The sequence below is a fragment of the Danio aesculapii genome, chromosome 10 (genome assembly GCF_903798145.1).
Source record: "Danio aesculapii chromosome 10, fDanAes4.1, whole genome shotgun sequence".
Classification (NCBI taxonomy): domain Eukaryota; kingdom Metazoa; phylum Chordata; class Actinopteri; order Cypriniformes; family Danionidae; genus Danio; species Danio aesculapii.
This window is the reverse complement of record NC_079444.1, coordinates 43339976-43366340: the sequence shown is the minus strand read 5'-3', so window position 1 is coordinate 43366340 and position 26365 is coordinate 43339976. Positions and strand designations below refer to the sequence as shown.

The following is a 26365-nucleotide window of genomic DNA, read 5'->3' as shown; positions in this document are numbered from 1 at the left end:
AGAGTAGTCAGATTACATTATATGTAATCCAAGAGATTATATTACAACAAATTTTATCATGTAATTTGTACAAATTGTGTAATTTGTAACCAGTAACTGATTACAGTTCATAAGTAATCCACCCAGCTCTAATCGAACCCATATGATTTAGCTCATTGCAGCATAGTAACTTTTCTGTCACAGCATCTGCGAAGATGGCACAAAAGTAATCTAAATGTAATCCAAAAGTAGTCCGATTACATTATCATAAAGGTGTAATCTAAATTATTATATTACAGTCTACAAAATTTATCATGTAAATCAAATAAGGGTTAGCACAAAAGTAATCTAAATGTAATCCAATAGTAGCCAACAGCACAAAAGTAATCTAAATGTAATCTAAAAGTGGCTAAATTACGTTACCCAAAATGTGTAATCTATAATGCAAATTTTCTGTAATTTGTAATCTGTAACCAGTAACTGATTACAATTCAAAAGTAATCCACTCAGCTCTGATTGAACAGATTAGCTTATGGCAGCATGGTAACTTTTCAGTCAGTTTTGTCACAGCATCTGCGAGAATATCACAAAAGTAATCTGAATGTAATCCAAAAGTAGTCAGATTACATTACCATAAATGTTTAACCTAAGAGATTATATTACAGGCTACAAATTTTGTCATGTAATCAAATAATGGTTAGCACAAAAGTAATCTAAGTGCAATCCAATAGTAGCCAGATTACGTTAGCGTAAATGTGTAATCTATATAGCAATTTTTGTGTAATTTGTAACCAGTAACTGATTACAATTCATAAGTAATCCACCCAGCTCTGATCGAACCCATATGATTTAGCGCATAGCAGCATGGTAACTTATCTGTCACAGTTTTGTCACAGCTTCTGCGAAGACAGCACAAAAGTAATCTAAATGTAATCCAAAAGCAGCCAACAGCACAAAAGTAATTAAATGTAATCCAAAAGTAGCCTATTACGTTACGTGTAATCTGTAACCAGTAACTGATTACAATTTAAAAGTAATCCATCCAGCTCTCATTGAATCCATATTATTTGGCTCATAGCAGCGTGGTAACTTATCTGTGACAGTTTTGCCACAGCATCTGCGAGAATAGCACAAAAGTAATCTAAATGTAATCCAAGAGTACCCAGATTATGTGACCTAAAATGTGTAATCTTTATGGCATATTTTGTGTAATTTATAACCAGTAATCCACCCAGCTCTGTTCCAACCCATATGAATTAGCTCATAGCAGCATGGTAACTTATGTCACAGTTTTGTCACCAAATCTGCGAGAATAGTACTAAAGTAATCTTAAATGTAATCCAAAAGTAGTCAGATCACGTTACTATAAATGTGTAATCTAAGAGATTATATTGCAGACTACAAATTTTATCATGTAATCAAATAAGGTTTAGCACAAAAGTAATCTAAATGTAATCCAAAAGTAGCTAGATTACGTAACCCAAAATGTGTAATCTATATTGCAAATTTTGTGTAATTTGTAACCAGTAATCCACCCAGCTCTGATCCAACCCATATGATTTAGCTCACAGCAGTGTGGTAACTTATCTGTCACATTTTTTTTGTCAGCATCTGCGAGTCCTCAGTGTTATCAGCGGAGGCTTCCTGGTGTGCGTAATGATTGTTTGCAGGATGGGTTTTTTGGGGGGGGTTGGTTGGCTACTCTGCAGAGGAGTTCTGCTGACTGCAGTAGAGAGGGACTACCTCAGTGCGTCAGCACTCTGAAATGAATGAAGAAAAAACCCCGAATCAATCAGAGTGACTGCAGAGAGAGAAGAGTCTACACACTTTCTCTGATCTTTTTGCGTAGCTGTCTTCACATGCGCTAGTGGCCACTCCGTAAGATGGTAAGTCCTTTCTAATCTCGGTCTTGTGCTTTAAAAGTGTACTTGGAAAGTTTTGTGGCATAGTGAGCACTTTTAATCACACTTCAGTGCGTCCTGAGGTGAAGGGTATTGAAAGCGGTCCTGCAGCACTGCTGTTAATTGGGATTTAAGCATGCATGAACGGTTTATAAGCCACAGTCATTTGATTCTGAAGGCATCCTACTGTATTTGTGTTTGAGTGACTTTCTGTGATAAAAGGACACAGTGTGCGCTGGTGTGTGTGTGTGTGTGCTAGACAGCACTGCACAGCGGAGTTACTGCGGATGGGATCTGCCGCACAAAACTGAACTCTCTGTCACTATAATAGAAATGTAATGGTATTAAAATTTCAGATTATGATTACAGTGACCAAATATATCAGGGTTATTAATGGTGTCATGGTTTTGTTCAAATGACCTACAAATGTTCCAGAATAAATCTCACACACACTTAAAGTTTTGTGTCTAAAAATGAACAAACAACAAATAAAATATACATCTTTTTGCCATTATGTGCCAAACAACATTGGATTCATTGGATTTACTAAATTTGTAATGTGGTTGCAAACTATTCACATGGGCTGAATTTAAACAAACAAACTTAGTTTAGTAATGTTCAACTTGATTTGTTTAAATTCACCCCAACTAAATTGTTTGCAACTACTTGCCTTGAAAATTGTAATCAATCCAGTGATTCATTTAGTTTCAGTGCATAACGAAAAAACTGCATTTTAGATTTGCGCATGTTTGTATTATTTCCAACACAATCTCACGGCAATTCGTAACTTTTTGATTTAGTGGCTAATTCGTATGTGTTATGAAGCGGACAGGAGACAGAGGTAAGGAAACGTTAGGGTGTTTATTAAATGACAACAAGGAGCACATGAAGGATAGCCAGGAGGATCAGGAATGATGTTGGGGTCTTTTCCTCCGTGGCTGGGTAACAGGAATACACGAGGATGGACAGCACACACCAGATACAGCTGACAGAGGATGACACAGACTTGGAAGGACTGGAAGACAGGACGATTCGGGAGGACCAGGAAGACTAGGAGGAATACAAAGAGAACAGGTAAGTAAATCGTTTGTTTTAGCTGAGGATGACTACGCTGAGTGGTCGCTCAGTTGTCCGCTTTCGTCGAGACGAGCCCGGACAATGAGCGACTGGAGTGCTGTGCTTTTATCTGGTGCTCGTGAATGTGATGCAGCTGTGTGCTCATTAGAAGTCAGGTGATGGTGATCTTCGTGAGTGGGGGTCGTGAGAGCCTGACCAATCCATGACAGTACCCCCCTCCCCAGGGCCCGCTCCTGAGGGCCGACACCTCCGACGCCGTGGTGGTCTCCCTCTGCCTCTAGGCGCTGGGAACTCAGGGTGGCTCTCATGAAACTCCACCATGAGACTAGGATCGAGAATATCAGCTCTGGGAACCCATGTCCTTTCTTCGGGGCCGTACCCTTCCCAGTCCACTAGGTACTCCAACTGGCCACCACGACGTCGGGAACGCAAGATCTCCTTCACTGCGTAGACGGCTCCTTCTTCTAGGAGCAGTGGAGGAGGGGGTTCCTCTTCGTGGTCAGGCTCTGTGGAGGGAAGAACAGGATCGTGATAGGGTTTCAGGAGTGATACGTGGAATGTAGGGTGAATACGGTAGTGAGAGGGTAATTGTAGTTTGTAGGTGACGGGGTTAACCTGTTCCACGATGGTGAAGGGACCAACAAATCGGGGACTTAACTTGCGAGAGGGCAGTCGCATGCGTATGTCCCGGGTGGATAGCCACACCTTTTGTCCGGGTGTGTATCTGGGTTCTTCAGACCTTCTCCTATCGGCGGTTACCTTGCTTCGACGGACTGCCCTCTGCAGATGTTGATGAGCCTCGTCCCAGACTCTCTCGCTCTCCCGGAACCAGTGATCCACTGCGGGGACATCAGATGGTTCGCCATCCCAGGGGAAGAGCGGTGGTTGGAAGCCCAGGACGCACTGGAATGGCGTGAGTCCGGTGGAGGGTTGCCGCAGTGAATTTTGGGCATATTCTGCCCAGCCCAAATACTGGCTCCAGGAGTTCTGGTGACCACTGCAGAAGGTCCTCAGGAACCGTCCCACCTCCTGAATCTTCCTCTCTGTCTGCCCGTTGGTTTGGGGATGATATCCAGAAGAGAGGCTGACGGCCACACCTAGGAGCTTGAAGAAGGCTTTCCATAGACGTGAGATGAACTGTGGACCTCTGTCCGACACAATATCTTCTGGAATACCAAATGACCTGAAGACTTGATTAAAGATATTGTCGGCAGTTTCAAAGGCTGTGGGAAGACCTTTCAGAGGGATTAGTTTGACAAACTTTGAGAATCTATCTACTATGACTAGAATACAGGTATTACCTTCTGACGAAGGGAGGTCAGTGATAAAGTCCACTCCTAGGTGTGACCAGGGACGGTTCGGAATCGGCAAGGGATGGAGCTTTCCAGCGGGTAGATGACGTGGGCTCTTGGATTGGGCACAGTCCTTACAGCCCTGAACATATTGCCTCACATCCCTTGCCATGTTTGGCCACCAGAATCGTTGGGATACTAGCGAGAGAGTATTGTTGATCCCTGGATGTCCAGTGCCTAGCGAGGTATGTAAGGAGTGGATCAGATCTACCCGGTGTTCAGGTGGTATGAACTGCCGATGAGGAGGGCATCCCGGCGGAGCAGGGGCTTCCGGAGTGGCAACGACTGGAGGAGCGTTCCAGGTGATCGGACAAATGGAGATGTGTTCGGGAAGAATCTTCGTTGGGAGTTCTTCATGATCGTGATGCTCGTGTAAACGAGAGAGAGCGTCTGCTCTTAGATTCTTGGGTCCTGGACGATAGGAAATGGAGAAATCAAAACGTGAGAAGAAAAGTGACCATCTGGCTTGACGTGGACATAGTCTCTTGGCCTCTTTGATGTATTGGAGGTTTTTGTGATCTGTGATCACCTGGAACGGATGTTTGGCTCCCTCCAACCAGTGACGCCACTCCTCCAAGGCTAGCTTGATTGCTAGAAGCTCCCTGTCTCCTATGCTGTAATTCTGCTCCGCCGGGCTCAACTTCCGAGAGAAATAGGCACAGGGATGCAGTCGGGGCGGTGTATCATGATGTTGAGATAATACTGCCCCGACGCCGGTGGTGGATGCGTCCACTTCCACCACGAAAGGAAGATTTGGGTCAGGATGAGTCAGGAGTGGGGCCCTTGTGAACTCCTTCTTAAGAAGGCGGAAGGCTGCGGCTGCTTCTTTGGTCCACTCCAGTCCTTTGGGTTTACCCTTGAGGAGATTAGTGAGAGGTGATGTAATCCTGCTGTAGTCCTTGATAAACCGTCTATAAAAGTTAGCAAACCCAAGAAACCTCTGGAGCTCCTTAATGGAAGTGGGTTCTGACCAGGATAGAACAGCCTCAATTTTCTTCCCATCCATACGTATACCGGTTTGGTCAATGATGTATCCCAAGAAATGAATCGACTTCTGGTGGAATGAGCATTTCTCCGCTTTGAGGTAGAGGTGATGTTCTCTCAATGTGTGTAGGACCTCCGCAACGTGTTGGCGATGTTCGGCCTCACTCCGGGAGTAAATGAGGATGTCATCTATGTACACTATTACACAGTGGTGAAGAAACTCCCGGAGGACTTCATGAATGAAGTTTTGGAATACGGAGGGGGCGTTGACCAGACCGTAAGGCATGACCTCATATTCATAGTGGCCAGTAGGGGTCACGAATGCTGTCTTCCATTGGTCCCCCTCACGTATTCTTATCAGATTATACGCGCTGCGGAGGTCCAATTTAGTGAAGACTTTAGCTTCTCGGAGCTGTTCCAAAGCGGCTGGTACCAGAGGAAGGGGATATCGGTATTTTACTGTACCGTTATTTAGGACCCTGTAGTCGATGCATGGACGCAGCCCTCCGTCCTTCTTGGCCACAAAGAAGAAGCTTGAGGCGGCTGGTGATTTTGAGTGACGTATGTACCCCTGACTCAGAGCTTCCCTTATGTAATCTTCCATTGCCTGATTCTCTGGAAGCGAGAGCGGGTAGATCCTACCTCTTGGCAACTGGGCATCTGGAACTAGGTCGATCGCGCAGTCCCATGGCCGATGCGGCGGTAGCTGGGAAGCTCTCTTGGGGCAGAAGACATCATGAAAGGAGCTGTACTCCTTAGGAATGTGGATAGACTGCTTCTCAGGAGGGCTCTCGACCGATGTTGCAAACAAAGAAATGGGGTTCCGACCTTGAAGAGGGAGATTTGGAAAACAGGCAGGTGTACATCCAGATCCCCATTTCTTTATCTCTCCTGTGCCCCAAGAGATGATGGGATCGTGCTTCACCAGCCACGGGCGCCCTAGAATGATGTCCATATTTGCACCCTCCAGAACCAGAAATTGAATCCTCTCTTGATGTAACAACCCCACTTGAAGAAGGATGTCTTCGCATTGTCGATGGATACGGGTCGAAGATCGAGTGCACTGGGTTATCGGTTGTATCTGGTATATATGCGAGGACGCCTCAGTACGGAGGTGGAGTTGACGACAGAGGGATTGGGAGATGAAGTTCCCTGCTGACCCGGAGTCGATGAGGGCTGTGACAAGGAGAGAAATAGAGGCAGTAGTTATTTGTACGGTGGTAGTAAGTGGTTTACATTGTTCAATATTCGTACTGAATACACTCACTGAGGTCCGAATGGGACGAAGGGGACACTCCATACGGGTGTGTCCACTGACACCGCAGTATAGACACAGACCCCGGGTCAGCCTCCTCTGTCGTTCCGCTGATGTCAGTCTTCCAGACTCTATTATCATGGGTTCTGGTTCTGGAGAGGCTGTTGACTCAGGCGATTGGAGGAGTGCAGACGAGGGGGTGATGGTGTCCTGTTGATAGGAACGGAGACGATCGGAACATCGGAGAGAATGTTGGATGAATCTCTCCAGACCCATTGTATCATCTAATGTGGCCAGTTGGATTCGGAGAGTGGGTTCCAAGCCGAGCCGGTACGTGGTCAACAACGATCTCTCATTCCATCCACTTGCAGCTGCTAGAGTGCGAAACCGGAGAGCATATTCCTGTGTAGATAGAGTACCTTGCTTTAGATGATACAGCTGCTCTCCAGCGGCTACTTCCCCATCAGAACGTCCAAACACCTCTTTGAAATACTCCGTGAAGGTAGTGATGGAATTCATGACCGGCCCGGCTTGGTTCCAGATCGTCTCAGCCCATTTAAGTGCAGGTCCAGAGAGTAGAGATACGATGTAGGCGATCTTCGACTTATCTGTGGGATATAGAGAAGGTTGCATTTCGAATATGAGGGAACATTGTAACAGAAAACCATTGCACTCCCCCGCTCCGCCTGAGTAGGGCGCTGGTCGGGCCATGGGACTGGAAGGAAGGGCCGAAGAAGAAACTGTGGAGGCGGAAGTGCTCGGTGCTGGTGGTGCGTTGGAAAGTGGAGCTGGTGGCTGTAGAATCCGCTTCAACTGGTCCACCAGCTCTTGAAGGTGATCGGGGGTGCTCATGTTGTCGTCGTTAAAGGTCCGGGCTTCTGTTATGAAGCGGACAGGAGACAGAGGTAAGGAAACGTTAGGGTGTTTATTAAATGACAACAAGGAGCACATGAAGGATAGCCAGGAGGATCAGGAATGATGTTGGGGTCTTTTCCTCCGTGGCTGGGTAACAGGAATACACGAGGATGGACAGCACACACCAGATACAGCTGACAGAGGATGACACAGACTTGGAAGGACTGGAAGACAGGACGATTCGGGAGGACCAGGAAGACTAGGAGGAATACAAAGAGAACAGGTAAGTAAATCGTTTGTTTTAGCTGAGGATGACTACGCTGAGTGGTCGCTCAGTTGTCCGCTTTCGTCGAGACGAGCCCGGACAATGAGCGACTGGAGTGCTGTGCTTTTATCTGGTGCTCGTGAATGTGATGCAGCTGTGTGCTCATTAGAAGTCAGGTGATGGTGATCTTCGTGAGTGGGGGTCGTGAGAGCCTGACCAATCCATGACAGTATGATCTAATTCGTACTATTAAGTACGATTTGCTCATCCCCCAATGACGGTTGGGTTTAGGGGTGGGGTTAGGTGCCACGCCTCCTTTTTAAAATCGTACAATTTCGTACGACTGAACTCATACGACTTTGTATGAATTAGCCACTAAACTGTCAAAACGTAAAATACTTGCGTTTTCTCGTGAGATCAGGCTGATTATTTCATGTAAATTTTTTGTGTTTACTATGTGTGCATTTGATTTTCTTCACTCGCAAAAATGACGTTTAAAAAACGTCAAAAAAAACGTTTGCTGTTTGTTCAAGCTGTGTTTCTTTTAAAATGAGCTGAAACAACACAATCCTTCAGTTTTTTTTTTTTTTTTGCGACAACCTAATTGTTTTATGTTCAATCCACTTAAATTTGTGAAAATTAATAAGTTAACTTAATGGGCTCTATGCACAAGCTAGTCTTTTCCAGCCAATGATAAACTTACGGTGAAAGCTTAATGTGAGTATTTTCAATTTCATAAGGTTCCTTTTACAGCATCGATGTTGTAACGTAATTACGATACATTCAGTTAAACAGACTTAAGCAATCATTTAGTTGTTCAAGCGTAATACGAGATGAAAGACCATGTAACCACTAGCGCCGTCAGTACCAGTAGGCTAAGGCAGAAACTCCATTTAAAATACTGGGGTAAAATAAACGGTCATATTTTAAAGACATGCCGGGGGGAAATGTAATTTCATTCAGTGCTTCTTGTCCAATCTGAAACCCATTTCATATTGAATCTCTATCAGGCAGCGAAAAATCACTGCTTTTTAAAGAAATCAGACCTTAAACTTGGCAATTTTATAATGGAAAGACCAACACCAGAAGCGCTGACACTGGCTGGCTGAAATGAAAAGTCAGTGTGCATACAGAAGCCTATTGAGGTGTTGTTTGTTAAACCTGCGCTTGGAATAGTATCTCACAGAGATCCATGTTTACTTTGTTTTTCACAAAACTGCTTTATAAAGCTCAAAGATTATTGTGCGATTTGACGAAAATAATTGCGATTTCTCTTACTGATATTGCTAAAGGATTTGTGATTTAAAGTCGAGCTTCAGATTAGTATTCTTAATAATAATAAACAGCACATACTTTAAATGAAAGAAATACAAAATACTTTAACTGCATTGCATATCTATATATCTATATATATATCTATATATATATCTATATATCTATATATATATATATATATATATATATATCTATATATATATATATATATATATATATATAGAGAGAGAGAGAGAGAGAGAGAGAGATATATATATCTATATATATATATCTCTATATATATATCTATATATATCTCTCTATATATATATATCTATATATCTATATATATATCTCTCTCTCTCTATATATATATATATATATATATATATATATTATATATATATCTATCTATATATATATCTCTCTATATATATATATATATATATATCTATATATATATATATATATATATATATATATCTATATATATATATATCTATATATATATATCTATATATATATATATCTATATATATATATATATCTATATATATATATATATCTATATCTCTCTCTCTCTATATATATATATCTCTCTCTCTCTCTATCTATCTATCTATCTATCTATCTATCTATCTATCTATCTATCTATCTATCTATCTATCTATCTATCTATATATATATATATATATATATATGAGCAATATCACACTCGTAGCAGCGCGACGTGGCTGTATATCAGCACTGGTGGGAGGCATGCGTTGGCTTGAGGCTTTAATATCACATAATATCACAGCCACGAGTGTGATATTGCGTTTATACAACAGTTCCATGTCATAATCATGTACATAAAAAGGAAAATCAAACACGGAGAGTCTCAAAACCCTTTTGTAAGAGGAACTATTTTCTCCCGCCATTCATTCACATCTGCAGCTGACGTCAGATTTAGAGCTAGTGTTAGAGCGATTCTCTAGCGTAATGTCTAAACTGATGACAAAACAGGTGATTTTGCTCACATTTTAAGATTATAAGGCTGAACAGCATGAAATGCCATCAATCTACAAAGATTTCCCTGTATTTCTATGTTGTAATCAGGATATCACAATAGCACTATGGTATAAATACAGCAGTACAACATACAAAAGAGAGAGAGATCGACTTGGAAAGTCATTTACCGGTTTAATAATGATTTAGTGTATGAAATTACGATGTTTTCTCTTAGGGCTTATTACGCAGTCTCTATCGCCATCTTGTGGATGAACGTCATCAAGCGTCTTTGCTCAAAGACAGGCTAATGGCCGCCAACGCGCTCTCTCACAAATTATGAATATTTAAAATAGGCACTATCTTTCTAAATAAACTGCATAGTTGCAATCTAAACAACTATGTTCTCGACTAAAAAAAGCATCAAAGGTACATTATGTTGTCCAACAGCTGCAATATTTGTCAAACTGTAGTGTCCTCTGCTTGTTGTTTATGTGGGCGGAGTAATACACAAAGTTGAAGGGTGAAAAGCCTGGACTGTGCTGGAAAAGTGCTGTTACTGGCAGAATATCGCACGGCTATCAGCCAATCAGATTCAACAACAAGACAGACCTGTTGGATTAAAATAAATATACATTTATTGACTGTCCATATTAATATGCATTAATATAACAGCTAATCAGACTGTTACAGGATTTACTGCAAGTTTTCAATATCATGATAATCACGGATTCAATAATGAACATTTTAAATGTTAATACTAATCATCAGACAATTTACCATGGTTTAGCTTTAAACTGGTAATCGTGACAACACTACTCAGAGAACGACCAGGAATTTTTTTAGGAAAGCCCTCTTTACCATATTATGTAGAGTAGAAATCACTTTCAATGCATGCTTGCTGACTCTGTCATATTTTTGTGTTCCCTGTGTAGTGAAGATTCCCCCGATCCCCCCGGTGCTATAAATCAAGATGACCTTCCTGCTCCTCTTCCTCTTAGTTTTGTCTGAGAGCAGAGCTGACAACTTTGAGGAGGCGTACAGCGACCTGGAACACTACAGGACTATTTACATCTCAGGTGAGAGGATGTTTAGGATGGTGTGTGAGAGAAAACTGTCCAAAAACAGAATGTACACTACCTGACAAAAGTCTTGTCGTCGATCCCAGTTGTAAGAGCAACAAAAAAAATAACTTGAATAATAACTTCTAGTTGATCATTAGGAATAGTGGCAAATGTTTTCATCACAAATACTGCAGAAGACCTACTGGAACCCACGTGCAGCCAAGATTCTCACAGAAATCAGTCAAGTTTGGTGAAGGAGAAATCATGGTTTGAGGTTACATTCAGTATGGCGAGAGAGATCTGCAGAGTGGATGATCAACATCAACAGCCTGAGGTATCAAGACATTTGTGCTGCCCATTACATTACAAACCACAGGAGAGGGACAATTCTCCAGCAGGATAGCGCTCCATCTCATACTTCAGCCTCCACATCAAAGCTCCTGAAAGCAAAGAAGGTCAAGGTGCTGCAGGATTGGCCAGGCCAGTCACCAGACATGAACATTATTGAGCATGTCTGGGGTAAGATGAAGGAGGAGGCATTGAAGATGAACACAAAGGATCTTGATGAACTCTGGGAGTCCTGCAAGAAGGCTTTCTTTGCCATTCCAGATGACTTTATTAATCAGTGATTTGAGTCATTGCAGAGATGTATGGATGCAGTCCTCCAAGCTCATGATGGAGTCAGACACAATATTCATTCTGTTTCCACTGCAGCATGAGCACATATTCTATACTGGACATTATTGAAGGTTCAGTGACCAGACTTTAGTCTAAGCAGAGTCAGACCTTACTGTCCTAATGAAATCATTAATAATCAAGGCATGATCATATTTTATTTTGCTCAAATAAGGGTAATCTAGAGGCCTTTGCCTTTCATATGAGCCACTTCTGATACCACATGATCAACTAGAAGTCAAGATATTATTTGCTGTTCCTAAAAAACCCTAACAATTGCATAACCACTAACTAAAAACCATAGCAAAAACAGAACACTAACAACTCCCAAAGAAAACAATAACACAATGTTTCCTAATCGTATATATATATATATATATATATATATATATATATATATATATATATATATATATATATATATATGTATGAAGTGGAGACTGGGGAACGTAAGACAAAAAGAAAAAGATATAGACAGGGGTTGTGCAACACCCATCCCCTAAATAGTGTGTCCCCTCCAGCATTTCTTAACATTATCTCAACGGGTGTCGCCTTTGGAGATTCAAACCCCTCTGGCTACTGTCACAGGACAGTCACAAAGAGGCTGGAATTACTTAGTACAAGAGTGAAATAATTGATAAGCTTATAAGGTTTTGTATTTACTCTTATTATAGTAGTCTCTCAGCTTTCCACTAAATTCATCTGCAAAATAAACACGATTACACTAAAAACACTGACTTTTGATGCTTGATATCTATTTATTTAAATTGAGCTGAAACAACACAAAATTTGATTATTTTATGTTCAATCCACTTAAATATGTTAAAACGATTATTTTCTGTTGTTTTTAGGTTGCGTTGGAAAGTAACCAAAATGCAATGTCTGTCCGACGTTGGACATTGACGTCGTTGGGTTCTGACGTCAACCCAATTTTTATTTCCAATCAAAATGCAACGTCTCACAACGTTGGGGTACAATGTCAATCTGACATCATGTTGACGTCCTGTGACTGCTGGAAATACTGAGACATGCTAATCCATGCTAACATTTAATGATAAATAAAAACATATGCTTTACCTTAATCCAATTATGTCTCTACGTCCTGAATATGTCCTTTGCTGCTTTGCAATCATTATCAAAACCAGATGACTTTAGAAAACTAAGAGCAGGCCCCAGTGTTTCCATAAACATCACAGCTGGTTTTCTAGTGTAATACACACACTTTATTAAATTCAGCTGAAACAACACAATTCTTGAGATTTCATTGGGACAACTTAATTTTTTATGTTTAATCCACATGAATTTGTTAAAAGTGTTAAGCTAACTTAATTGATTTGTGTTGGGACAACATGAATAAATTGTGTGGATTTTTTACAGTGTACACACTGCAATGGTGTTGCAAAAATAGATTTTAAATGTCAAACTGTTTATGCACGGATCATGTACATTAAATATGTAAGTTTTCTTCTTGTTCAAACTCATTATTTGAAATGAGCTGAGGTTTTTTGGGGTGGTTTTATGCTTAACTTAAAATTATAAAAACCATTAAGTTAACTTAATTTGCATTCGGACAACATCAAGTGACTGTGTGGAACCCAGCATTTTTTATAGTGTATGTTAATAGAGCCTGTTGTGTAAATACGCATTATATTTGCCATTATGTAGGCAAAGTCTGACAAGAAGCTCAGGAGTCTAGCCATGGGGGTCCCTCTTTAACTTCTTTACGTTTAGTCCATGTCTCAGATCTCTGGTACTTAAGCACATCCAAAACTTTCTGAGGCTAATCTCTTCACATCCTGCTTTGTAAAATGCATGCAAACCAGGACACGTTTTTCTTATTATGTTAACTAATGGCTGCAACGACAGGAACACCTACTGGCGCGTCTTCACTGGAAGTGCATGCACAGTCACAAGTCATAAACATTTAAAGGGAGTTTCCTCTTCTAAGAAATCTAGCAAACATGATAATTCATTTCATAACCCAACAGCATATGGCAAGGACAGATTCACATTGTCATCTTAGAGAAACGCCTCATGTTGTTGGATGCTAACAAAAAACACTTAAAAAAATAAAGATGGTGATTGCAATCAATGATATTATTGAATACATACTTTTTGTTTTGTGATATATTATTCACAGAAACTGCGATAAATGATGCTGTCATTTTAAGGCCATGTTATGCTACTGATTATACAATATAATGATTGTACAACAGCATTATAATGCAAATTGGCATGAACTTTCTAGGGACAAAAATCTGTAATTCGTTATTTATCACAAAAAAATATTGTCAATAAATATTAGTGTGGCCTAAAACAAATGTTTTGCCAAACCTCCCAATAGCCAGTGGGCAAAAACGGCTTATTTATTTACTGTTTGTTCTTTTTTTATTTATAATATGACTGTTTCTGCCTAGTCTAATTAATAGTGAATTAATTACATTTATTGACTGCTACAAATACTCGCATTTCGCACTTGGTGAGTGTTCATTTTAGGTCCAGGTACTAATTATAGATTTTTTTGTTTAATCAAATGACCTTTTCTAGACATCTCCACTTACAATCAAACAAACTGCTTAAATAATAAAGGAGCAGTGTGTATGATTGACCTAGTGGTTGAACTAGGTATTGCAGAAAAAATTCCAAATACTGGATCTGTTTATTTTTTCACCTGGCCCCTCCTCCAATGAGAATATGCAGATGCAGGTTGCCAGATAGATGACAGAAACTGATCATGAGCATGCCTGATAAATCAAGACTTGCACTAGACGTTGGTCAGCTAATGTTTACGTTTGTAATATTTGAATTGTTTGCCAATTAAAAACCACCTCATGTGGATTTTTAGCTCTCTGAATCTGCGTAGACTGCAAAATAATTTATAATTTTAAATAATTATAATAATTTAAATAATAATATAGAAGCCTAAAATCACTTTAAATTTTTTAACCAATTGCTGAATGTGAGAACTAAAAGAAAGTGTATCATCAATTAAAATACCAAGATATTTGTACTGAGACACCAATTCAATCTCTGTCCCATGAGTAGTAGTAATAGAACCTAGCTTTTGCTTAGTTTGTTTTGAATTTATAAAATAGCATAAGTTTTGTTTTATCGGCATTTAAAACTAGTTTTAACTCTGATAAATTATGTTGAAGTTCATTGAAAGCGATCTGTAGTTGAGAAAGGACCAGATTGGGTGTAGATGCAGCTGTTAATATGACTATCATCAGCATAATAATTAAAATTTGCATTCCATTGATCAATATTACTATATATATATATATATATATATATATATATATATATATATATATATATATAGTAAAAAGAAGAGGCCCCAATACTGAACCCTGAGGAACTCCTTTAGTTACATTCAAAGTACTAGAAAGAAGGCCATCCACTTGCACACATTGATTTCGATTTGTAAGATAATTTTTAAACCAACCAATAGCATGATCAGATAAACCAATACTTTTAAGTTGTTGAAGCAGGGTATGATCCACTGTATCAATGGCTTTAGAGAGGTCGATTACGGTGTTATACATAAAATTTATTCAAATGCATACTTTCCTTGCTCTAAATGTCTCCCCTCCCAAGCGACGCTCGCACCTTAAGCTTGCCCACTGTTCATTTTCAAGCGCATTGGGTGAATCAGCAAACCTACTGATTTTTTTCGGAGACATTTGGTTACACAGATATAAAGATGACACAGATATTTAGCTTATCTACGACCCGTAAGTATTTATTCAGAGATTTGTGTTAGTCTACGTTAATTCTTAAATATCTCCATATTATGGTTTTTTTTTTGCTTTAGAAGAGTCAAAAACTTACATACAGCACCATTAAGTAAAATTTTGTATAACTTTACAAAATTTGTTGAAACCCCATTAACTAATTAAAATAAGTTAAAATTACATAAAAAAATCCTTTGTTATTACTTTTTGTCATATTGTTTTTTACAGTCTATGCTCAAGACTACTGGAGGAAATAATAAAAGAATAATAATAATACAAAAGCACTGTGATGACGGACTGACGGCTGAGGATTTTTACAATCAGCAAAACAACATTTCAGATCTTTTACAATGTTAATCTGGAAACATCTGCAAACCAACATCAATGCGCCCCATCACACGTTTTTATTTAAGTTAAATTTGGTATAACTTTACAAAAACTGGTTGAAACCCAATTAAGTTATTTGAATAAGTTAAAATAACTTAAAAAAATGTGTTATCATTACATTTAGTCATATCATTATTTTTACGGTCTACTTTTTTCACTGAGTTCCTGTCTTATTGGGTTTTCAGAAAACGGCCCCCGACTCTCAGTTGACACAGCACAACCCAAAGTGATTTCCCAGCGCGGAGGCAACGCCACACTGCCATGCAAGTTCGATCGGGATTCCTCGCTTCCCCCAAATCCCAAACTGAGGATTAAATGGACTAAACTGACCTCAGACTACCTGAAGGAAATTGACGTGTTTGTGGCGATGGGCTTCCACAAAAAGAGCTACGGTCGATTCCACGGCCGCGTTCACCTTCAGGCTGCCAGCGAGAGTGACGCCTCATTGGTTATCACAGAGATCACCCTGGAGGATTATGGGAAATACAAGTGTGAAGTCATTGATGGTTTAGAGGACGATACGGCAGTGGTTTCTCTCGACCTACAAGGTAAAGCACGTTTATATTGGCTGCATGTACTGTATGTGTCGTTTTTGTATATCAAGCGCAAGAAAAATGTCAATCTGGCAACATTTATCAATGCACTATCATACTACATTCACACAGGGAGTAGGCTTCAACATTTAGCATAGGTCATTTCTTTTTTATAAAGCAGATACTTCATTAACAGTAAGTACATGATTCAATCCATTGGATATCCATTGGAATGATTTCATAAGGCATCTACATAGATTACAATAATCCAATCACATGCATTGATAAATACAGTAGAGCAATGATACTGTATTTATAATTATAATTTATGATTTATAATGATACTGTATAGATAATTCCTTACATTTATATAGCGCTTTTCTAGACACTCAAAGCGCTTTACACATTGGGGGGAATCTCCTCATCCACCAGCAGTGTGCAGCATCCACCTGGATGACGCGACGGCAGCCATATTTCACCAGACCGCACACCAGCTGCCGGCTAAGCTCTCTGCAACTCATTTTAAATTAAATACCCAGTGCTTTATGATTTTCTGTATTAAAATCAGCAATAATCAGAATCACAAACATAATAACAAAAAGTAAAATAACTTATAGTCCTGTATATCTAAACAAATACGTAATTCCTCGTGCCTGAATACTTTAAACTGAATTGAAATCCCCACACAGGCCCTAAAAAACACACATAATTGCTACAAGTATTGGTAACTTTATGGATAAACGTTGCAACGACTCCAAAAAATCATGAGTGTTTTGAAATGTGGCCAATAATAACACTGACATTTTAGATCCTGTGATGAGGCTATTGTGGATGCACATTAGGGGTGGGCGATATGACCTAAAATTAATATCACGATATTTTTCATCTTTTGAACGGTGACGGTATAATATCATAGTGTTACTTTAAATAGCAAAATAATATACATCTCAAGGAAGAACGGACAAAAGAAAGTCTCACTTCTATCACTCTTTAAAAGTTTTGGTTTGGGTCATTGTAAATGCTCAGTCTCGTTATGAGCTGATCGTCATTTCTCTGTGTTGGTGGAATAAAGCAGGCGAGTCAGCCGCACCAATTTATAAGCAGACAGAGCAGGATTCTCGCGATGACCACCAGCGCAATTCCGCTCTTTGTTATGAGCCGTAGTTTCAGTGTAAACTTAGTAAAGGCGAGTTTCTTTGGCGATGATGTGTACAGTGTTAGACTTTATATTTAGCGGACATTTGCGCTGAACACGCAGTGAAAGCAACGCAACAAGATTCAGGCACCTTCTCCGAAAACCCTCGATTGATCTCAGCTGGTGGATCAACATTTACCTCATGTCATGATCGCTGTCATCTGCGCCATTATTATTATTATAACTTTAGGTGAGGTTTGCAAACCTGTGCACTTTTCACTCATCAGCCGTTTGCATTTCCTGCAGTAACAAAAGCTCCCTGTTATCTGACAGCGGGAAGCGTTGAGTGACTGACAGCTAATATGAACCAATACAGCAGCAGGGTAGAGCGATTCAGCAAGTTTATAGAGAAAATCAAATCAGATTGCACTACAACCATTATATTCAGACACACAAATGCTCCCAAATATATTATGAGGGCGCATAGATTACATTTCGGGCGCTCATGCGACCAAAATGGTTGCAATTTCGAGCCCTGTAGTATAAGGACATGTATTCAGACCACAACTGAACGTTTGAAGAAAATTGAATGCCTTATTATTTAGAATTAGCTATTACTGATGTAAATGCAGCCGTTCAAGGTGCATAATTGATTTATTACGGTATTGACGGTATTAGAAAATCCATGTCGTGGCGCAATGTCACACCGGTGATGACTATGACACCGGTGTACCGCCCACCCCTAATGCACATATTGTGATATTTTAACCATTTTAAACATACATAATGTAATGGAAGAGTTATGTAAACAACTTAATGTTAACATTTTGCAAACCCAAATTGACCCCACAAACACAAAACAAGAACAAAAGTATGCAAAATAATGAAGAAAAAAAAGGGTTGAGTCCATCTCCAAAGACGATAGGGTCTCGACAAAAGAAATCATAGGGTTGCACATTTTTTAAAATAAGCTGGCAGAGTCTCTAATGGAGTGTTTAATCTTTTCCAAATGTAAAAAAAAGACATTAGGTCTTTCAACCAGGACAGATTTGCAGGGTCACACAAAGATTTCCAATTTAGCAACATTAATATATGCCTTTCAGGCTAACAATGAGGCGAAATCGATTATATCTGTATGGCGCTTATTATATAAACTGTCAGTAGAAGGTAAATAGGACATTTCTGATTGGTGCTTAGGTGATACTTATAAGCTGTTTCATTCTTAATATTTGAATTTAACAGGAATATGGATTGAAACATTTGCAAAATAAAGCAGCGTGTCCATTCGATGAGTGAAAGACAACACAAAGGGTCATTTTCTGATAAACTGGTGCCAAATGTCAGACAGAAAATAGTTTCCTGCATTGGGATTTGCCACTGTGGTGTTTTTTCTTCTCTAATAAATGAGTTGCGCCTCAGAAGTCGAAGACGGAACACAGTGAACGCTGTGAATGCGGTGGCTTTTGGAGGCATGAGACGTTCTTTGGGAGCACAGACAGATTCTCAAGACAGTTCTGGAGGGAATAATAATAATACTGAAGCACTGTGATGACGGACTGACGGCCTTTTAAAATTAGCAAAACAACATTTGTTTTACAATGTAAAACTGGAAACATCGGCTGCAAACTCTATTAATTCGTTCCAGCACACATATTTTTATTATTACATGATCTGTCAACACAAACTGTAATTTGAATCAAGTGTTTCCAACATAGTTTTGGAACGTTTTTTCCTTATTAAATAAGTAATCCTACTCAGTTGTGTACATAGGTTTTTATGCAGATTTATGCACATCTTGGTGTTTCCGTTAATTATTATAATATGTTAATTGCATAATAAGCAAAATGCACATAAAAACAGGTGGATGGAAACATGGCTATTTACATTGGACCACGATTGATTAGTGTGAAGTTTGAGCTAGGGTATTTGCATAAGGTGATCTGATTGGCCAACACCTCAATGGGCATTTGAAATTTGAGATATTTTATTTACTTTAAGCATATCCACAATTCAATCCAGCAATGCATGACATCACCAATGGAAAGCAAATGAGAAGCATCTGAATTTACCACCACAGTTTCCCCCAGTATTTATTTTGTTTCTTCTGGCCAAGTCTTGCAAAGGTGAAAAGATAATGGTATAGTAGATACGCTGTTATGATGGAATCACTACCATGTTTTAAAACTGAATGAACTAATTTTAACTTTAACCAAATAGACTGGTTGATGTACTAAACACCAATCAATAATCTTTCCAAAAACAAGCGGCTTGTTTTTTCCATAAGTATTGTACTTTACTGTATTGTGTTCTAGCTTTGTTCTGTACATGTTCTGCATCCTTCAAACATAATAATAACCCTTAAGCAAACCTCTGAAATGCAGTATTACTCACAATATTATACACTGTTTATGCGACGTCCTTGGCTGGCCCTCGAGCCAATTAGCTATGAGATAACATTGTGCTGACTCTCTTCACACCGTGTGCAATGTAAATGCTATTCAATAGTCTTATAATGCAGAGTAGAACAACTTATAAATGTGGACCATCAGCAGGATCCTGACACAAGAGCTATCGGGGCCAAATAACAGCACATTTATTTGCTCCCTGCTATCTGCATTTTTGGCACCATTTCAGCTTTGTGCTATAAATCAAAATAGTAATTCACTTTAGACGGAGCTCTGAAGGAAAACAAATATTATTATTGCCATATCATCCTGCAGGAAAGCATTTTTAAGGATTTCTGTTACAAAATGATGCACTTTCAGTTATAGGGCTGTGCAATTTTACAATGCATTTACAAAATAAAAAGTTTTATTATGCTCTATCGTTTATTTTGTGGTGTCACTTGTTACGTTCCCCTCAACTCTGTCTAGGGAGACACAGGTACGCAACAGAATATAAGTGGAGTTTTGTGTGTGTGTGTCAGCAATGAGGTCCCATGAGCAACTTCTCAAAGGACTAAATGAAGTGCAACTTGAATAAAAATTAAGATTTATTGAAGGATTAAGGGAAGGTTCCAAAAAAAGCTTCAAGAGGGAGTTCAAGCCAAAACAGCAAACAAAAGTTCTCGAACTGAGAGAAAGGGAAGAACTGAATAATCTATCAAAGAAAAGAAAAGAACATCAAAAATACTCTCACTCCCTAAAGCTACGGTCACACTGGGCTTTGTGCGTGCGAAATTCTGTCGTGCGGCGCTGCGAAAAGGGGCGGGATTAAACAAGATGATTAGACATTAATAAAGTGAGCGATTGCTCCATGTTTTTAATTTCTGTCCAGAGATGTTTTGATGTTTTGATCCTCGATTGATCTCACAAGGTCAAGTGATGCGATTTCGCAGGTCAGAGTTCACCAAGCTTGAACTTTGCACCGCAACAACATGCGAAACTTGACACATGACCCTGCGTTTCCGGTCTAACGCATTCCCGTGCATATGAATGGAAGTCTATGGGAAGAAAAGTCAAGTGTGACCGCAGCTTTACTAACATAAACAGAAGAAAAGGGTTACAAAAAAGAAATTGGCACATCCCTCCCTACTAACCCAATCCCAAATTAACAAAGATTAAAGAGTGGATAACGAAGTAGTATTGAAAACTAAAAATTAACTTACAATCAAAAAGAGTTTGAGGCAAAAGCTATATAAGATGGTCAACAGCATCAACAGAACTTAAACAAATTTAAGCTCCTAATCAACAAATAATGCTTAAAGGATCAAACAAATATATATATATATATATATATATATATATATATATATATATATATATATATATATAAAGCCTCACAAAAAAAGCCTTTACACACACACACACACACACACACACACACACACACACACACACACACACACACACACACACACACACACACACACACACACACACACACACAAAAACACACTGTTCTAGTGGAGAACAGCTGCTTAAATGCCCACTGTTTTTCTCATCCTCCAATCACTGAGCGGTTCATAAGTGGCAGCAGGTGACGGTCATTATCTCCTACTAGGGTGTAGCAGAGAAAAGCTGCGGTCACACTGGGCTTTTCTCCCCATAGACTTCCATTCATACGCACGCGAATGCGTCAGACCGGAAACGCAAGGTCATGCGTCAAGTTTCGCATGTTGCTGCAGTGCAAAGTTCAAGCTTGGTGAACTCTGACCTGCTAAATCGCATCACTTGACTGCGTGAGACCAATCGAGGATCAAAACACGACCTCTCTGGTTTTTAATGTCTAATCATCTTGTTTAATCCCGCCCCTTTTCGCAGCGCCGCACGACAGAATTTCGCACACACAAAGCCCAGTGTGACCACAGCTAAAGAAAGAAAGAAAAATACAAAACAGAAACAAATACGTACTGGGACGTAACACCTTCATCTTATTTATTTATTTATTTTTTTAATAAACAGCTGGGGCAATTTGGTTCTTAGATTCTACCTTCTGGATAAAGCATCAGCTACTACATTATAAACTCCTTTCTTATGCCGAATCTCAATATTGTACTCCTGCATAATAAGAGACCACCGCATTAGACGCTGAATTGCATTTGACATTCTCATTAGTAACACCAATGGATTGTGGTCAGTGTAAACTGTAATTGTGCTCTGATTTCCACCCAAATACACCTCAAAATGCTGAAGGGCTGATAGCAAAGCCAATGCTTATTTCTCAATAGTACAATAGTTTTGTTGAGCTTTAGCAAACTTAATACATTGTTTACAGTAATACTTTATAATAATTTATGAGCGCAATATTACTAACCATCACAGGGATGCAAACAGAAACGCGAATAACAGCATGAGAAAGATGTTTACGTTTTGCATTTTATTCAGCATTATCTTTCGTTTTTATGCTGGACCTGTAATCATTCCTTTTTGAAAACTGTTTTATATTTTATTAATATTTATTTTAGAAGTTCTAAATAAAGTGAGAAATATGAACACATATTAATGAGTCCATTTCTGAGCATGTACTTTAAAATAAAATAAAAATAGTCCTTTACATCTGGTCAATACATACAAACGTATAATATATTGAATTTACAGAAATGGTACTTTATTGTGAGATAGAGCTGGGAGATATTGCAAAAAAATGCTCAAAATATAATGTTTCATACGGTATCGATAATTATTGAATATTTTCGAACACTCCATTTACAGTAGGAATATTAGGATTTTTTATTTAATTACTTTAGTTTACCAACATTAAGGCAAATAGTTTTAATAGTCAAAAACAAAAATATTTAAACAAATTATCTTGTGTCTTATAAAAAGATAAGCATAAGTGTTAAAGAGACTCTTAAACTTGATAAATAAAATGTTACAAAGGGTGTACAATGGTAAAATGTTGAACTATCAAAGAAAACTTTAAGGTGTGAATAATAGTGATACAGTAAACCTCAAACTCTGTAAACAAAACTAATCATGATAATCAAATCTGAGCTTTCAAGTAAAGGAACTAACCATCATTACTGATACACATACTGAACATTACAAACTGTGAAGTTGAATGACTACATTACCCCCTATGCTAAAAACTCTTTCAGATTGGGAGCTAGTGGCTGGGATGCACAAGAAAAGGAACCAAAAAGCCACTCTGGCGACATCCTTTTTTATTTGCAATCTCCTCACTGCTGCTATACTGCACTCATGATCACGTGTGTTGTTATTCTGACCTGAAAGTATATAAGTACTTTATCATGATATATACTGTTCTCAGGATATAACATGACTTATATCATGTAATCTCCCAGCTCTACTTTTATCCCAGATCTTCTGCTTTCCACAGGTATCGTTTTTCCATATTTCCCAAGACTGGGTCGTTACAACCTTAACTTCCCTGAGGCTGAAAAAGCCTGCCGAGATCAAGACGCCATTGTGGCATCTTTCGAGCAGCTGTACGACGCCTGGAGAGACGGTTTGGATTGGTGCAATGCAGGCTGGCTGAGTGACGGATCGGTGCAGTACCCCATCACCAAACCCAGAGAGCCATGTGGCGGCAAAAACACCATTCCCGGAGTCAGGAATTATGGGATACGAGACAAGCAAAAAGAAAGATACGATGTCTTCTGTTTCACCTCCAACTACAAAGGTTTGCCTTTCTCACAGTTTGACCAAAAGCCATTTGAAATAGGTTGGCTACTAGGGATGGATAATATCTTATCATTTGCATTGTACAGATTAAAAATTCTCCCCATGATAAACTATTATTATAATTAAAACTACAACCAGCCTAAGGCCCAACCCCAATTCTACCCCTTCCCCTTGGCCCTTGAAACAGAGTGTGAAGGGGAAGGGCTTCAGATTTTACCGCTAACCGTACGTTCACACCGAAAGCGGCGAGAGCGTCAAAGTAGCCGGAAGTCATTCATTTTCAATGAAAGCCGGCGGCGATAAGCGGCGAAGAGCAGCGCCGCACGTCTTCACCGGTGTGGGCATTGAGGAGAGTTGAAATCAAGTCAACTTTATGGTAATGAGCTATGACGCAGTTTGGCGGCAAGCAATCAGAAAGAAGTCGTCCACCGCTTGAGAGGAGTTCAGAGAACACAGACCTGTGAACTTTGGTTCCGACCACAGTTGTTCCCAAGGGTTTGATTATTGCGGTCGCTGGATTTTCAATTATTTACAATGCTTTCTTACAGGAACATGCATTAAATAAGTTACTGGCGAGTTACTGATGTACACTAATGTTATATATATTTATCTTTAATATTGCGGGAATCTCATCCGACAGTACAAAACAGTACTGCTGCTTCAGGATATTTCAGATATATGGGCATATTGGACAATTAAGTGGAGCAAAGCCACACCACACGCAACTTGATCTTCCATTGTTAAATAAATTTGATAAGTGCGCAACATTTTCACGCTAGAGAGCATGTTTTACGCAGGAATGTAACTGATATGCTGCAACGGCTACTTTAAATACGAGATCAATGTAGTGAATTTTGATGCTCCGGAGTTGAAGGCAGACAGCGTTGTCGCCAGGGCGGCCAAAGCGACCGTTGACGCTCTCACCGCTTTCAGTGTGAACCACAGTTAGAAATCGGACACCACTACAGCACCTGCACATGTCATCGTAAGTTGTTTCATATGAGATCAGATGATCGCGACTGCTGTAGTTATTCTAGTTGCGTTACTTTTTGGTATTTATCTTCAGGAAATCACTGAAGGCATATATTATTTTATTATAACAATTTAATGTGGCAGTAAGATCATAACTGTACTGTGTATTTACACAGTGGCCATATTTATCAATGTAAACACACCAAAACAACATTAAAATGACAGCAGACACTGTAAAAAGAGCATTCCCAGCCACTAGACTTTTCTGACTGGAGATTCGAGTGTCGTCGAATGTCAGAATGTTGTGGGACTGCTGTACAGGAATTATTATTAGGGATTATAGTCAGCTTGCATACTGCTTGCTTTCTGAGCATTGTCAAACGAATTCTTAAACACATGTGATTGGTCATTGTGTTCCTGCAGCTCAAAATAAAGGGCTGCAATTGGCTCTAATGCTGCGTTTACACCAGACATGGATGAAGCATGAATGATTTACACGTTAAGTCAATGCAAAGACATGAATAGACATCCTGCAGCATGTTTCGCATGAATGAGGCAGACCGAATGACATGACTTGCACAAATATAGCGGCGCAAGTTGAGCGTTCTGCGCATTTGACGCGTAATGCACGTATCGCGTGAATTTCTCAAGTTGGAAAATCTGAACTTCAGCGGACATTCGCGCCATGTTAACCAATCAGCTTTCTCTTTTATGGGGTATGATTATGACGTAGCTCCTGTTGTTGGTGTCCCGAGGGGAAATCCTCTTGCTGACACCAAACAGCAGTTCATCAAACTGGGCTCAGCTCAGTCTGAAGCACCGCTGAAAGCCTCCATCATATAGGTATAGATTCTGGAGAAGTTGACGAACTCACAGACCTGGGTGCACCTCTGAATGGATCTAGTAGACACAGCGCCAAACAAATGGATGCTGTTTATCAGCCTCCCTGAAGCACATAAAAGCACAGCTACCCTCAATAAAATTAATGTTAGCCATTTAGCAACGAAGCTAGAGTTACCGGGCAGACAGAAGCCCTGCCCATGAGGTGAATCCGCATCTATTGTGAAGTGAATTTGACACGCGAATTAAGCGCACGAATGAAGCCAGTAAACTCAAAATGTCCATTTACGTGTGAATATCACGATTTATTTACACATTCCACGTCTGGTGTGTACACAGAATAATGGTCAGCACTGCTTTGGTGTTATTCACCAATGAGTAACACAGATACAGATAAACGGCTGTGTTCTATAATGTGCGGTTAGCACAGCTGATCCATGATAGACGCGGTGGAGAAAACTTGCGCTGCAGAGTGACACCCTTGTGTGTGTAGATCCACAAATATCGCCGTAACAGTCGAGAGAGGAAACATTATCTCACACAAGCAGGTCAAAGGTCCAAAATGAGGGGTAGATAGGGGGAGGGAGGGAGAGAGAGAGAGAGAGAGAGAGAGAGAGAGAGAGAGAGAGAGAGAGAGAGAGAGAGAGAGAGAAGGAGAGCAGAGTTTACAGCTTTCATTTTTCCCATAGTAAAATAGGGGCTCATGGTTTCTGTCGTAACAGTTGTCTACTTTTAAGTAATGTTAGTTGGATTATTTTAATTTCTGCACTCGCCTCCCTCGCCATAGTAATAATCAAAATAATCGCAGCTTTTCAAATCACGATTAATCATGCAGGCCTAGGCGCAAGTCATTTATTAAATAAAGAAAAGACTCACGCAGCTTCTCCTACTGCAGCAAATTCCATTTTACTTTTGATATTTGGTGTCAATTATCAGGAAATGATGAGTTTGTTCTCTTTGACTTCGCTTTATTTGCATGTCTTTTACACGATATTCCAGTTTTGCACATGAATTTTATGTGCATCTTTAG

General features: G+C 39.5%; 1 protein-coding gene across 2 annotated transcripts in view; it reads left to right on the top strand.

Annotated features, from left to right (window-relative positions):
• Positions 1-26365, top strand: part of hapln1b (hyaluronan and proteoglycan link protein 1b) — a 58388-nt gene that overhangs the window by 30371 nt on the left and 1652 nt on the right. The window contains exons 1-4 of one of the 2 annotated variants that reach the window (XM_056467195.1): positions 1645-1865; positions 10845-10988; positions 15955-16317; positions 23219-23521. In XM_056467195.1, the coding sequence (XP_056323170.1) occupies positions 10883-10988; positions 15955-16317; positions 23219-23521 (772 nt within the window). In that variant the 5' untranslated portion in view covers positions 1645-1865; positions 10845-10882. Of the gene's footprint in view, positions 1-1644; positions 1866-10844; positions 10989-15954; positions 16318-23218; positions 23522-26365 lie in introns of those variants that run through there. The other variant, XM_056467196.1, reaches the window with a different exon arrangement.